The sequence below is a fragment of the Columba livia genome, chromosome 6, assembly GCF_036013475.1.
Source record: "Columba livia isolate bColLiv1 breed racing homer chromosome 6, bColLiv1.pat.W.v2, whole genome shotgun sequence".
Lineage (NCBI taxonomy): Eukaryota > Metazoa > Chordata > Aves > Columbiformes > Columbidae > Columba > Columba livia.
The window spans coordinates 11998323-12014453 of NC_088607.1; the positions used below are offsets into that span (position 1 = coordinate 11998323).

A 16131-nucleotide genomic window follows, 5' to 3' on the forward strand; every position below is an offset into this window, starting at 1 on the left:
TTTACAGTCCTAAAATTACATTCAGCCCTTTGAAGGCAACTGTGAGGCTGTTGTGGCCTCTGGTGAAAATGAGTTTGAAACCCCTGTTCTAAATAAACTCAGCATGTTACCATGAAGAAGCTGACATGCTCTCCAGCAAATCCCACACCATGGGGACAACTGTAGAGGCTCAGCACAGAGAGTATCTGTCCTGCAGCATAAACACAACTCTTCAGGGCTATAGTTACCTTGAGAGTCACAGGAATTGGGCTGTTTGTTGTCTCAAAGGGTCCTTCATGGCTCTATTTTTCCCTTACTCATTTACTTGCTTTAAGCTTAAGCCTGTGTAACATCCGAGTAAATTCATCAGGGCAGGTGACACTGCTGAATGAAACACTCTTAACTGGGTTTCTGTCAGACCTGAGCCATCAGCAGTGTGTTGTGCCAACTTCAGATGCTGCCTCTGGTCTACTTCCAGCATGGAACAACAAGAGTGGTATGGAACAATCCGATCAGCTATACTGGGGTCTCTCTTGGTATAAAGTAGCAATGTGTAGTTGGGTACAACTACATGTTGGGTAGAATGAGAGAAATAATGAGAGGTTGGGGCAGATGAAGAAGGAAGGAACTTAAGGGAAGAAAGTAATCAAGGATGGATTTAGGAGGGGTGTAAGAGAAAGAAGTGTTGTGTTGAGTTGAATTAATGGTGTCACTTCTTGATACTTGAATCTGGGAAGCAAAAATGCTACCTCAGCAAATGGGTTTGTAGCAGTAGGAAGGGTCTGTGCTCAGGATCTCAAGTGTCTTGGTTCTGTTCTTTTCCTTTCAGATGCCCAATACATCACCTGCAAGATGCAGAACTGCAGTGAAGCCACTCGCAGCAAACCCTTTCCAGGCTATATTGACCACAACTCCCTCATCGTCCAGGATGATTATGTCTTTGTTCAGGTGCAGAACACCCTCTTCCCTTATTTTTCCTATTGTTTTGTATTATTTCTTCCTCCCTTCCTTTGCACTTGTGTGCATGTGCTGGCCCCAACTACTCAGACAAAACTAGATCCATATAATAAAGGCACTGAGTGGATTGCAGCAGTTCATTACAGTGCTAGTACTGTTCCTTTTACCTCTAGTATCTTGTCACTGTAGAGTCATAGAGTTCCTGCCTGGAACATCTACCATATTTATTGGAGTGCTCTGTGCCACTCCCTGCAGTCCCATCTGCACCTCAACCTCCCAGCTTGAAGTGACGTGTCAGTCACCTACTACCACAAGGGAGCAGACCAAAGCTTTTTTTGGCATGAGAGGGAAATAGAAAAGGAGGGAGGGAGTCAGGGGAAGAACGAAAGGAGGAGTAATCAAGCTTTATTGTTATGCCTTAGTCATGATTATAGTGAAAAAGCTGAAGATGAGATGTACTCAGCCAAGCTGTGTTCCAGGTGAGAGCTGGTGAATAGATCTGAACTACTGTGAGTCTCATTAGCCTGCCACCAGTGTCCATCTAATAAAAGCTGAAAAGGACAAAAAATAACAACTAAATTGCAGGCACCTTGGAGGTGAACTGGAAATCATTAAGACTAAACTGGTCTTCCAGACAGTTTATATTCTGCCGTGCTTAGGGGTGGAGGGAAGAGAGAAGACTGATATTTTATATTGGGTGAGTTGATTGTTAATTACCTTCAGTTAATGAACTCAGCCATAAACACCAATCTAAATCATCCACAAATAAATCTAGGATATACATTCCAGCATAGTTTTTGTGCCTAGTCTGTCTGAGGCATAAATGAAATGTTTATATGGTAAGAAAAAAAGGAGCACCTGTCACTGTTCAGGCACGCTCTTTAATTTCAGAATAACTGTGTTTTCATGGTTCAAGTGACATAAGAGCTGGAGAATTTCTCTTCATATATGAATTGATTAATTGACTTCGTTACTTGTTTTTGTGCTTTTCGAGATTGTTAATCTAATCTGTTCTGACCTGAAGTTATTACACACTGTAGAGAAACCAACCCCTTTGCCCCATCTGAAGTCAGTGCTGGGGAGATTGTCTGCCTCTCTGAATAGCCCTTGTATTTTGATGCATTTCACTTTCTGTCTGTAAGCTGTTGTATAGTGTTCCCAGTGCTGTCAAATTTTGGCTTTGTTACACCTCTGTGTTAGCTGCCTCTGAAAGGAAGAACATAGGAGGAGAGGCAGTCTCTTATGATGCTCCCCTTAATGCTCAATGGGACTTCATACAACTTTATGTATTCATGTTTGTAATGCAGTTTGAGAAGGTATCATGGAATATTTGAATCTAGAAAGCTCCTATTTTAAAGCTCCTCTTAAACTCCTTAGGATTCTTAAACAGAAATAAATATCAGGTCAAAGAGAAAGTACTTGCCAGTCATAAGTAAATGACACTTGCAAACATCAAATAATAATATTTTAATCCCTGGAAACAACATCTGCTTTGCTCCTAGTAGTCCGTGAATTCACTGTTGGCTGGTAATTTAAAATGAGATTCTTCAAGTGGTTACAGATACATATATATATATATATGGATGTATCTAGCTTGCAAGGAAAAGCTAAATCATGCTGTGGCTGATGCTGGACCCTGCCATATCCCAGGCACTGTTCTTCAGAGGATGAATAGCCCTACATCAGACAGTGAAGGTTTGGAAGAATAAATGGATGCCCCGAGCACCCTCACATAGACTTTCCTACATTCCTTGATCCCCATCGAGCTTTTCTGCAACTAAGGTATTTGGAATGAGAACTTGTAGGCTCGAAAGCATGAGGATAAAGGAACGTGGGTTTATTTCTCCCACTACACTGCATTTTCTTTACAAACTCACAGTCTCTCATAAACAATGCTTCTGGACTTCTTTCTCCTGACTTTTGCACATTTTTTTAGAAATAGTTGAAGAGCTTTAGAATAAGAAACAGTTCTTATTTTACTTAATCTGCTATGAACTTAGCCTCTGTGTGTCTTGCATTTTAAACTATTGCAGTGCATTTTTAAACAGTACTAAAGAAAAAAATCTTGATAAGCCCATATATCAGGCAATTAAAGCAAAGTTCTACGTGGGGGATCCTTGGGGATATTTTTTCTTCAGTATCTTTCACCCAAGCATTTCCAAGTACTTCGCAAACATTGATTATGCTTCAGCAGCACTGGAAGCCAGATAACATTGACAGGTTTTTTTATTTCTATTTTTTAGCCCTTTAATAGGTGGTAGGAAATGAAAACTCACATTACTCTAACCCAGCCTTTTCAAGGTATTGTCATCAGTGTTTAGACACTGAAATAAATGGCCAGAATCACAGAAATATCAAATCAACTTGGCTTCTCCTGGGTTCAGGAGTAGTGAATGCTTAGCTGATCTGGTTACAGATACATGTGATGGCTCGTACAAGGCCACACAGGAACCAAAGCTGGAGACAGAAATAGAAATTAAGTCTTAAGTCTGTCAGTCTAACCAATAGCCTCCGTGGCAGCTCTGCAGATAGCAAAGAACAGGCTGCTTTGTGGCAAGTCAGAGAGGAGCTGTGGTTCCAGCAGGTGGCATAATGGCCCAAGTGGAGCTGGGACTTCACTTTCCCCAGACTTTCACCTGGAGTTCTGGCCTTTGTCTCTCTTTGCAGAAAACGAGATTCTTCTCGCTCTCTTCTTCAGCCGCTATCAGTTGGATCAATGTTTATTCGTCAGCTGGTAGTAGTGCTGCAGTTTTAAGCCATTGCCACCAACACTGTGGTATTTTTCTTGACAGCTTTTGCTTGATATTTTCTCTGACGATAAAAAATATTTTAAAAAAATCCTGATGATAATTTTCCTGCTTCTCTTATAGTTAACATCAGGAGGAAGACCACATTATTACGTTTCTTACAGGAGAAGTGCATTTGCACAGATGAAGCTGCCAAAGTATGCCTTGCCCAAGGTATGTTGCTGTTGCTGGAGTGCCCATGTGAACCTACAGATATTTTGTTTGGACAGAAATTCTTGAATCTAGCACAAGTAACTGCAAGATGACATGCAATGAGTGAAAACATCATTCTTCTTTAAATAGAACACTTGCAAGCAAGAAAGGACTGAAAGAAAAGTCAGCACCTTGATTAGTCAAGGACACCAGCATTAAATGTAGGCAGATACCACAGCCCATGTCAATTACCATTTCTTTATGGTTAGTTGCTTAGTTAATTAAGTTTTGGAGGGGACTGGTTTTTTTCTTTATTTTTTCTTTCTTTTTGGTCTTAAAATTCCCTTCTCCTGTCCCTGTCCTGTGTGAGTTGCTTTCTGTGATTTGCCTCATTAGCAGCTTTTAATGGGAGCCAGGCAAAGAGATGTCTTTGTGTCTGCTCCATATCTTCCCTAATTAAGAACAATGGTGAATTAGCATCGGAGCTTGAAAGGCTATTCCTGCCTTCTGGAGCTGAATTTTTATAAGACCTATATAAAATTTTTAGGTCCGTTTTGAAGAAACCACCCTTTTGCAGCTGAGCTCCTAACAGCTTCTTAACAAAGACAAATTTTTTTGAGGCCTTCTCATTCTTGATATAGTCTGGGTTAAACAACATTTTATCTCAAAGCAGCAAATGATCTTGTGGATTCTATGTGTCTCTATCTTGAGACAAATGCATTCCCAGAAATTAAGGAAGAATTGACAAAAGGAAAAAAAAAAGTCCAAGGTCAGCCTGTTCCTAGAAGTTGAAAGTGCACCAGATTTGTAGGCAGAATTATTCAAAGGGATAATTTTGCTAATATCACAGCTGGCTGTCTTTGATACCTCAACCCACCTGACCTGGGTATAGTGGATTTGACTCGGTGACCTTCATCATACAATCAGACTGCAGTTCAAACCCAGGTCTCTGATGCCATACCTTACCTACTCTGCTGTTGTCCCTTTTGCTCCTGTCTACATCACCTGAAGACCCAAGTTTACAGGAACTTGAGGACCCTACCAGAAGCCATGATATCTTCTTGGCTCTGACACAGGAGACCTGTGGTCTGCCCCAGAATCTTCAGTCACATTTAAAGACAGGTTGGTTTGATCCAAGCAGGAAGAAAGTACTCTGCAATTTGGATCAAATTTGAACAGGTGTTATTTGAAGTAGCTCTTAGCAGAGGAGTTGTATTTTTAGCGCAGTTGTTGTAACACTGAAACCAAAATCGTCATTTGCAGCTGATTCAGACTATCTGTGGAGAAACTGCTTGCTTTAAACCAGTTGTCTCCTTTACCACACACTTATTTTTCAACTGTCCACCCTCTCAAAGAGATCTCTGGAGAGCCAGGGAAAAAGCACTACAATTAAATTGCAATGTTTTCTCAGAGAATGGGAATTGGAGCAATACATTCATGTTATCTGACCGAAAGAAAAAGACAGATATTTAAGGAGATATGATGCTTTGTCACAATCTCAGAATATCTTCAGAGACCGAAGAGCTACATTTGGCTTGGAAGGAGCTACAGTGGAACTGTGGCTGTCTAGGAGGCTGCTATCAAAGCAGGATAGCTACTTTTATTAAAAATGCACAAAGCGTTCTACTATTCAAGGAACTGAAACAAACAGTTCCTTTTATGCCTAAATTCTCTTTTATCTCCTTCAGCTAAGAAAGTGGAGCCAAATACAGTAAACAGTACTAAGCGACTTCTGGAATTGAAAATGGAAATATCAAGATTTTGTCTCTGCATGTCACTCTTGATAAACTGGAGGGTGTGATATCAAGCAGCTTTGCAGGTGATACTTCTGCTCAGGAGGAATGGCCTATAGCAATTCCAAACTAAAATATTCTTGGTTTTGACATTGATAGCCTGACAACCAGTTTGATTAAAACCCTAAATGAACTTGAAACACTCTCCCATACAAGATGATGTCTGCACATGTTCATACAGGCGGTGTCAACCCTGTAAAGGGTCTTTATTGAGGCATAATAATTTCTGCAGTGATCTGTGTGTTGGTAGTGCCTATTCTATACCACAGCAGCACGTGTTGATCTGTCACAGACTCTGTAATGTCACTCATGAAAATCACCTTAAATGTACACACAGAGTATAATTACTTCATTTTAGACCAATGCTCTGGGCAGACATCTGTGAATACTGAAGGAAGCCAAGCAATTTCTATTTTAAAAAGACCTGTCCTTAACTGGTGCTGGGCTGAATACTGATGGGATGGGCAAGTGTGGTACCTCTGTTTTAAATTCATCACCTTCTTTCAACCTCAGGATGCACATCCTGATGGAAGAAGCAATAACCACAACAAAAAACGCTTAAATACAGACCTTAAAAAGAGCTGACAGTCCCAGTAATTGACAAGATAAAACAGACATTACACATCCCTGCTATTTAACTTGCCAGGAAGAAAAGTTCCCTGACTGAGTGCGAAAAGGGCAGTTGAAGCATGTTTTGTAATTCAGAAAGCCTTGTCCTTTAGTCTTTTGAACACACACCTGATCAAACCCATGTCCAGCATTGTGCTCTTACTTCTGTCTTTGGAAAGGCAAGAGGGATAGATGGAAGAACTGTTTATTAACGTCGTTCTACTATGCGCAGGAAGTAAGAGAGGAAAGCTCGGGCTCTCAGTATGCAAATGTGTGGGGAGCCCCTGAAGATGATGGTGACTTTGAGAAAGGTGCCTTCCTTCACCTTCCTGTCCTCTTCCTTTTCTCTAGTGAGGTGAAGTGAACTTCTGTTGTAGTAGTGGAAGATGCAGTGAAGCTCTTGCTCCATATCAAGACAAAGGCTTTCTTTTAGTATTATTCCCCACCCACCCAAGAAAAAGCAACCCACACCCTAAAAAAAAAAATAAATATATATATATATATATATATATAGGAATTAATATGATAGGCTGATTATTTTTAGTTTTGCCAATGTGGAAACCAAACAGTTCCTGATATCGGTCAAAGACCTGTTTGACCAGGTACTGATCTCTTTCCATCAAAGCTTTGTATTGTTACTGCATCTATTAGACAAGGCCATATTAAGAGGAAAAGTTCATTGATCCCCAAAGGCAAACAGTTGGAACGCTATCTTTTTTTTTGCTTTATGCCAATTCTGTCACAATCCCTGATTCTCTAGGCTTAAATTCCTTCAGTCCTACTGGAATCTTCTTTAGACTTGCATCTTACAGAATAATCTAATCAAAACTCGGAAAACATCTAACGGATTAATTATTTGGTCCTTAAGCATTCATTAAATTCTATTTCCTTTTTCCCTGGTGTTGATGGAAATACCTTTTTACTTCTCTCCACTAGTTATTGCAAAACTGTTGATTAAAATGGTAAGTTAATGAAACTGTCAGTTCACCAGGCAAAAGAACTTTTGCTTATCTCTATGTTTAAATAGAGAAGTCTGCCCATGTATATACACATCTGCAAAAGTTTAAACTTCAGACTAGAGCTGGGCTAGCCAGTGCTAACTGAAGCACATTGGGAGCACCTTCTCATGTAGATGTACCAGCAGATTGACTGAAGTGACAATCCGAAATAAGGAGGCTCTGACAAACAGCTGTGACAGTAACTTCTACTAGCACAGCTGAAGCTAGGAGAGGATATCTATTCACAACCACAACTGGTAGAAGGCAGTGGGATTTATATTGCCTTTCCTGTTGCCTCAGGATTTAAGCCAATCCCTTCCTCCATAAAACCAGCCTGTCTTCTGGGATATATTTTTCTCCAGCACAAAGGAGGAGGTAAATCAAGTGAATATTCATCTGTTCCATACTCAGGTCTGAATCTGGATGAACAAACAACTGTTCTGAATCTTAATTTCAAGGTGAATCCACTTTCAAATTTATCGATGAGATTTTCTCGTTATATTTTTTTTTTCATCTTTATGTTATAAGGCTCCATCTGGAAGTATTAATTCCCCCTACAAAACCACAAGAAAGTAAATTGTCAGAGACTATTATTAACAGAAGCAAGAAGTAGCATCAGCTTCCAAAGAGTATATTTTTCGATAAAGATCCCAGTTTTGCATATAGAAAGCCCTGGTTGAGATTTATGGAAGCAGAACAACTTTGGGATATCTGCCCAAAACAGACAAAACAACTGAATCTTCTGGGAATCACCTGGTGCTAAGAAATCTGCATTTATTTTCCTACCTCCACAGATTTTTATGGCATCAAAGAATTCAGGGTGCCTGTGCTGGGCAGATAGAGCCTAGGAATTTCATTATAACAATCTCAGTGGGTTTTTCCACTGGATAATACTTTCTCCAGGCATTGAAAGACAGAAGTGGGTTTAATAGTTTCTGGTTTTCCTTTAATTATGCAATCTTTTCATTGCTTCCTGGCTTTTGTAACATGCAGAAAAAACAGAGTAAACCAAAACCTCACTCATAACACTAGTGATCTAACTACAATTCAACTGTTTACATCTAGTGAGGATTAGAGTATTCTTTCTGTTACATTTCTTGTGGGGGGGTGGTTAGCACAGTGGGCCATGGACCACAAAAAAACAAAAAACACACAACACATCCTGCTCAAACAAAGTACTCATTAAAATGAATGTGTTGGGGGAGAGGGGGGAAGTGATGCTGTATAACACCGTACTGCCAATGTAAATCTTCAATTAACACCTAATCAGTTAATTACTACTTTGAAAACTGGCAGAGGAGAGCTGCTGTAAAATATTCCTGGATGGTATTACCCACTTACAGCAGTGCTGTCTACAGTTTCTGATTAAACTCCAGCCTAAATAGATCCCTTGCTCCTCCGCAATTACTTTGGTGCCCTTGGAAAAGACAGAGCAGAGCTCTCTGTAGTAACCTTCCTCTTTTCTTTCCCCAGGACATGCATGTTATCAGCACAGATGAGAATCAGGTGTTTGCAGCTGTACAAGAGTGGAACCAGAACGACACGTACAATCTGTATATCTCAGACACCCGAGGGGTGTACTTCACCCTGGCCTTGGAAAATGTCAAGAGTAGTCAAGGGCTGGAGGGGAATGTGATGATTGACCTCTATGAGGTATGTCATGTCTCCAAACATCTCATTCCTGTATCAGGAGGTCACATGATGCCAGTGCTGTTTCCCTCTTGCACATCAGTTTTGTTATATGCATGTGAACAGCAGAGCCAAAAAATGACTAAATGCATAGTCTTACTATTATTTCATTTAAGGGACTCAGTGCAATCAGCTGAGCTTCGAAGGCTAGGTTTTACATGGGGGTTGAATTCCGGTTCAGCCTAATATTATGAACAGATTCACTGCTGTATTCTTCTGTAGGTTCTCAGGTGAAGAAGAGCTCATGGCTCTTCCATGCATAGGAAGATAAGCATCAGAAGATGTGGTGGAATAGTTCACTCAGTCGCTAAGAGGAACTTTTTCAGTTTCTCTGCAAAAGTCTTGCTGACCCATATTAGTCCAGCCTATGGCTCTGATAGTTGCCAACACTCAGAATATCACCATTCTCCAGTTTTTGTTGCATTTCTGACAGCATAGTCTCTTGTTTTAGAAGTAAGGAGAGACAGCAGTTTTCAGCTATCTTTGTCACCTTCCTCAGCTTGGACAATTCTGGGATCTGAATAGATTTTAGATACACTCTCTTTGGCTATCCCTTGAGCATGGAAGCTCTCCTACCTCGTCTTGATGTCCCTTTTACCCCTGAGCTTTTTCCTGACAGAGTCTTCCTAAGCTCACCAGTAAGAAAGCCAATTTACATTGTCTTTTGTGACAACTGATCCTAAATACAGGACTTTTAATGTGCTTCTCTTGCTCTGCTGCCTGTTTTACCTCTGGAGACAGTACTCAGCTGAGTAGAAATTCAGTCCTCAGCTGCTGTTTTGAGGGTCTCCTTCAGGGGATTTTCTGACCATTTTGAACAAAGGCCAGGAACTAATCCGAATTCCTTTGAGAATGAAGATGCTCCCTGTATTTTCCCATCACTATCTGAGTAATAGCTCTTCTATATAGTTTGCCTTCAGCTGCCCTTTACTTGGAAACCACCTTGAATTGTCCAGAGAGCCCGAGTGTTGTACATAAATGCCCATGAACTGTAGGAGGATGGGCAATGGCATTTCAGTCATTTTGAGACTTTTAATCTTTCTTCAATGCTGGCAGCCCGTGGAAATACTGTTGCCTCTTATTACTGTCAGCTGGAGAAGCAGTTTCACTGCATTATGTAAAGGTGTCCTACATCCCAGGGGGAAAGAAAAGCCTTTGTTTTGTTTTATTAAGCTGACACCACACAGTAACCTGGATTGAAATTGATGGAATCAGACTTGTAGCATCATATCTGCTGATTATCTAGATAGAAATAATATTGGCTGACACTGAACTTGGCACAAACCTTCCTTTCAATTTGATGTTCTAGCTGGAAGGGAACAGAAGGCTATCCAGCATGATACTCCCAGTAGGGTTGTTGCAAATGATAAATGCTCTAAGGGTAAATGGGGATGAAGATGAGAGAAGAAAAAACTCCATAGATAAATTAAAAGGAAGTAGAGAGATTATGAGTCCTTCTGTGGTGACAGCAGCATATTTAATTATTATACACATAAGCAATATTGTTTGAGGAGATGCCAGAAAGAGACCTGTTAAGTGTGCGTGTGTGTCTGTATGCATGTTTGTCAGATGTTACAAGTAAGTTCATCTGGTTGCATTGTAGTGAACGTGTTTGTGAGTGTAGATTCCTAAAGTGATTCTGCAACAAGAAAAAATCTGCTCGGTCTATCTCAATGGGAAATTGCACTGCCCATGAAGAGAAAATAGAAGTTTTTTCATGGTGCCACATCATGTTCTCCCTTCTCTTACCACATTAAGTCATCAGGACCTTTTCACTCAGAGGCTGTTATTTCAGTGTATGGGCTCTTCTGCTGTTGGACCTTGTAGAGGATGAGAAGACTGCTCCTGGAGTGACACTATTCACCCTTCTGCATGTTGGACAGAGCAGGGTGTGAGAATAGCTCTTCTCTCCACCACCTTCCAGTTCCACTTCATAAGTAGCATATTGGACTCGGCATTCAATGGGTTTGCAGTCACTAAGGATCTGTCTTGGAGACCATCTCCTAGAGCAAGGGAAGAGCAAGAGTCACTGGCCATTGGGCCTGAGTGCCTTTTCTAGTTCCTGCACCTCTCCAATGATGTGGTACAGTTCTGCTTGGCTCTGTAGTTGGATTGATCCACAGAAAGAGAATTCTCCCAGTGGGAATCCATGCCTGAAGTCATAAAAGACCAGGAGATGTGTCTGTAGCTATGGTATATATGCCTATAACTGTGTAACTTTTTTTTTAGCAGTATGCAACTTAGATAGGAAGTGTATGTTTGATTTATGAAGTTGGAGATGGGGGACTGAAGAATGTGTTTTGAGTTGTGTGTTTAAGTGTCCTGTATTAATCTTTCACTAAAACTGTAAACAGCATTTGTATCTGTAGACAATATATTCAAGGTGGTGAGGACTGTCTACAAAGTCTGTGTGGGAGCTGACAGAGTGCTTTGCTCTCTGACCCCTTACTTGCGTGAGACTTTCTCTGTTGTGATTTTATGAACAGCACAGGTGAACATTGTGTGTGTGTTGTGGCTGTGTATGCAACATGTGTATCTCTTCCTACTGAGAGAACACAAACATGTGTGTGCAGGTCTTTTTTTAAGATAAAGCTGTCCAAGAATAACCATATAACTTACACTTTGCTTTCTCTGGAAAGGATTCTGAGTCCCAACCCTTGACTAGAATCATAAAAAGAAAAATACACAGGATTTCAGAACACATGTATCACCCAATATATAAAATGTTCTTTAATCATTTATGGGCAGGATTTCACAGGGACAGTATAATACAAATATTTCTGGACAACAACAAAGAAAATTACAAATGGAGCAATAGGCTCTGGCCTCTGGTAGTAAAGACAGAACTATATTATTTTTCCAGCTCTGTTTGTTCATGCAGTATCACTGGGAGAGAAAGTACACTTGTCTTATCAGGGTTCCTCTCTATAGCAACAAAGAAATCTTGAATATTTAGTTGGACAGTACCAAACAATTCAGCTAAGTCATTGAAAATACTCTCCTTTTTTATGTTTATATCAACAATAACTTAGTTAACTACTTAATTTGAAGACTGTTGCCCATTATAGCAAGTCAGATCTAAGTCTTTACGTAAATTTGGTGCCATTGTTGAAGAAGAAAAGTGCTGTTCAAAGTGACTAAGTACACCAATGTTCTGTACCAATGCACTGTGCCCTGGTAGTCCCACAGCATGTGACTAAAAGTGCAATAAGGTCCTACTCACCGGGAGCTCTTGCATCCAAATCCAACCACATAATTAAATCAGTTGAGCTAGAACAAACTCTGAATCTGCCGTGTAACTGTTTGCCACATGATACCATTTAAGTAATAATCTCTATAAATAAAAAGTCTTGATGAATGATTCTGTGCTAGTTCTGCACCGTAAGAAGAGATGAGGTGGATGACAGAACAGACTTGCTGGAAACCAAAAAGTTTCTCACTTCCCCCCTCCTTTCACCAATTTCACTTCCCTTTTTATTGCAGCACTCAGATTGCAGAATGACACTCTAACAAATTCATTCGCAAGCTGCAGCAGCTATTGGGCTATTGATTTTCAGTGTACTGAGAAGATGGGAACATTCTGCAGTGTGAGCTGTGATTTGAGGCTGAATTTTTTTCTCCCCACTTTTGGGCTTGTTTCCAACATGAGTCTCTTAGCATCACATCTTTACAAAATCCTCTTGCAGGTCCGTGGGGTAAAATTGTTGAGTAAAACATCAGGGAAAAATGAAAGGGTGAGAATCTCCTTGTTCGCTCTGTAACTAGCATTCTGGGTGGCCTTGCTTTTAAGTCACCAATGCTTTAGTTTCTTCAAAATATGAAACTGTAATAAAAATACCTCTGTGCCCCAAGTTGTCCTGTTGAAACACTGGTAATTATGAAACACATTAAGATCCTTATATGAAATGTCTTAAGCAGGCTGTATGAGAAAAGAAGCACTGAACTGCAAGTTTATGCATGTATTGCCATTTTCTTTGTGAGACCAAAATTGCTGCTGTTTCCTGCTATTGCAGTGCAAGAGACAAATAACTGTCCTGTACATATTTCATCCCCAGGGGGAAGGATGCCTGCACAGTGAACAGATTGTCAGTTTACAGATAAGGCTGCTGGCATTGTACCATGTTCCCATGGTCACTCTGAAATACAAACTTTCTCCTCCATTTGTCACTTTTCCACCTGTGATAGTCTTAGCTTGTCCCCAGCACCTCTTGGATGCTCCTTGGCAATTCTTGCCCTAACATCTACCACAGTGACACAGCCACAAGATTCACAGAGCAAGAGACACACATGCACAAAACCTGCGTCGGCTTGATCTATTTTTCAGCCATGTCAATTTTTCCTAGGTAGCAGGGATAAAGGGAATGTTCTTGGCTAACAAGAAGATTGACAACCAAGTGAAAACTTTCATCACCTACAATAAAGGGAGAGACTGGAGTTTGTTGCAGGCACCAGACACCGATCTGAGAGGAAACCCTGTTCACTGTCTCCTAGTAAGTACCTGGAGGGGAACTAGGGGGGTGGTAACATCCCAGAACAACTACCAGTTAACACAAGAAGGAAAGGGCAGTTCCTCTCCATGTGGTGTATCTCATGGAGGGAATACTGCATATTAAAAGTACAGTACATCAGGCTTCAGCTGCCAGGTGGTATTATAAGAGCTGGTGTTGTAATTTAACTTAATTTCTGGAACAAAAGGAAGCATCGTAGATCAGCTTCCTGCTGCACAATTGATGGTCTCCCCTTATGCAGCAGATGCAGCTGGACGTCGTTTCTGCGCAGTTGATTCTCTGGACACTAGATGGGAGGAGTGAGCTGTTGTAGCTCAGGAACTTTCAGGGACCTAACAACTTGAGACAGGCTCAAAGGAGAGGTCTGATTTATTTCAGGCCGCTCTGTAAGCAATATTAATATTTATCATTTTCTCTTTGAGCTCAGAGTTGAGAATCGACACATTCAGCCAAATATTTGCATAGCTATATGTTTGGTGTATATTGTATCTGCCTCTGAACTTATTGATATAGATCAGCATATAGATAAGTCTTTAATCATCATTATATGCAAACAGTTTCCAAGAGTGAAAGTGAAATATAAACAGTGTAAATAAAATTGGAGATCTCTGTCAAAAAGAAAATTTGGGCCAATCTTGACATGTTTTTCAGCTGATATAATTTATACATAGTAGTGGGATATTACTTGGAACCTCAGCCTTTGAGATTCTCAATAGCTTTTATATTACAAAAAAATTAACATGGTTCCAGGCAGAATCAGGAGCACTGCTTACTCTGCTCTTCCTCCTGCTGTCCTGTACCTGCATGTTATTTTCCATCAGGGGTGGGATGGGGTGTTTCTCATGTTGAAGCTCTATGTTCGTTAGAATCTAAAAATCAGCATTATATTTCATGTATTGTAATAAGTAGCTGAATGCTACAGTAATCTCTTAACTGAACTCCATGTGTTATTGCAAGAGCTGTTCAAATAACTGGGTTTTTTGACTGATCCAAAATGTAAGCCTTTCATTTTCTTTCCAGTTTGGAAAAAAAAAGAAATAGGGAGGACAGAGGGTCAAACAGAAGAGGTATTTCAGAGCACGACTAAATTTGTGTGGGTTTGTTTTCTTCTTCCAACTTTTTAAAAAATGTGACTAAGGACATTTCAATATTAAATCTTTCTATAAGATGAAAACCAAAAAGGTGACATTGAGAAAACTTCGCAGATGTAAAACAACTGAGTTTTTTGGAAGCGGCTATGTGTAGAAGCCTTTGTGTTTCAAATACATTGTAATCTAGTTCTAATTCAAGTGAACATATCTGGTAAATATTCCCCACATTTACCTTTTCAAATTATGACTAATTTTATCAGAATCAAAATATTTTTATTATATGATATGAGAGTGTAATATTTTGGGGGGCTGGCAAGACAGAAGAAATAAAAACCATGCAGCAAGTTAAAGAATCAAATAAACTCTATTATTTTTCCATAAATTTGAAGTTTACCTTTTGAGAAAAGGTCTTTCTTGGTATTGTTGTGCACTGCTCAAGAGAGATCTGACTTGCCATTGTGGTTATAAATGAGCCAGCGGTACTGCTCTGCAGGGTCCTTATGGAACAGTCATTTGCAGGAACTGTGTGTTTTATACAGAAGCGTATGCTGCCACTGCAGTTATCCACTGCATCGTGGAAGTGGTCCTTCGACTGTGTATAAACCAGGACTGGATGGTTCTTATGGAGTGAGGGGATTATGGCTCCCTTACACCTTCCTATCCATACTATATCTGCTACTATACTCATGGGCACCTGAGAACACAGTTTCATTTTATTTAAAATGAGACCAGATATGCCTGAACAAACTAGAAATAATTCTCTTGGGGGTGGTAAATTCGAACAAGCTGGGCAAGGGGTCCTGAGCAAGGGCAGAAGTGTGGGCACTTGTGGGGACCCATTGAGACCTGACCCAGAGAAGCTCTTGGTTCTCTGTGGGTTGCCTTTACACCTTTGCAGCTCCACTGTGCACTGTTTAAACACTGGTCCATTTTTATTTTGTTCTCTGTGCAACAGTGTAGTTGCCCTAAGAACTACTTCCAGCATTGAAAACTTGATGTAGGCTTGTCTTTCCGTTTTTGCTGGAAAGCAACCCACTTCTTAAATGCTCTGTGACTTGGGCTGGGGTAGGCATCTCAGGTCCACAAATGTCTGTTGGAACTGGACCGTGATTTCAGGGTTGTAAGGGACAAATCCTCAATGACCATAAACTGTGTAGCTCAGTCTTTGTGTTTCCAGAAGAATGGGAAGGAACTTCATGAGCTCTTCCCTGTGGTAATGCTAGAGGAATGAATAGCCATGTTTATTTTTAACCCTTCCCTTAACATCACGTAAAACAGGCAAGAAACCTCTTTCATTACCTGACCCTGTCTGCCTCCATCATGCTTAGGTTGTCAGAAGCTAGTGGAAAGGTAGCAGAGCAGAGATCATTAGCCGAACATACAGGGTCTCAGGTGGTCAACTTGCGAATTTGCAAGAAAGGAAATACATGAAATCTGAACAAAACTGACTTGTTAGGTCCTTTAAAGGAACAGGCAGTCTGCCTCAAACAGAAAGGAAAGATAGCGGCACAGAAAATGTACCAAGACCACAAAGTAAACCAGCAATGCTACGAGACAAGCTATTTAAA

General features: G+C 40.4%; 1 protein-coding gene across 4 annotated transcripts in view; it reads left to right on the forward strand.

Annotated features, from left to right (window-relative positions):
* SORCS1 (sortilin related VPS10 domain containing receptor 1) overlaps window positions 1-16131 on the forward strand; it is a 285482-nt gene that overhangs the window by 208059 nt on the left and 61292 nt on the right. For all 4 annotated transcript variants that reach the window (XM_065067076.1, XM_065067077.1, XM_065067078.1 and 1 more), the window contains exons 7-10: window positions 809-927; window positions 3807-3896; window positions 8749-8928; window positions 13308-13454. In XM_065067076.1, coding sequence (XP_064923148.1) covers window positions 809-927; window positions 3807-3896; window positions 8749-8928; window positions 13308-13454 — 536 coding nt within the window. The remainder of the gene's footprint in view (window positions 1-808; window positions 928-3806; window positions 3897-8748; window positions 8929-13307; window positions 13455-16131) is intronic.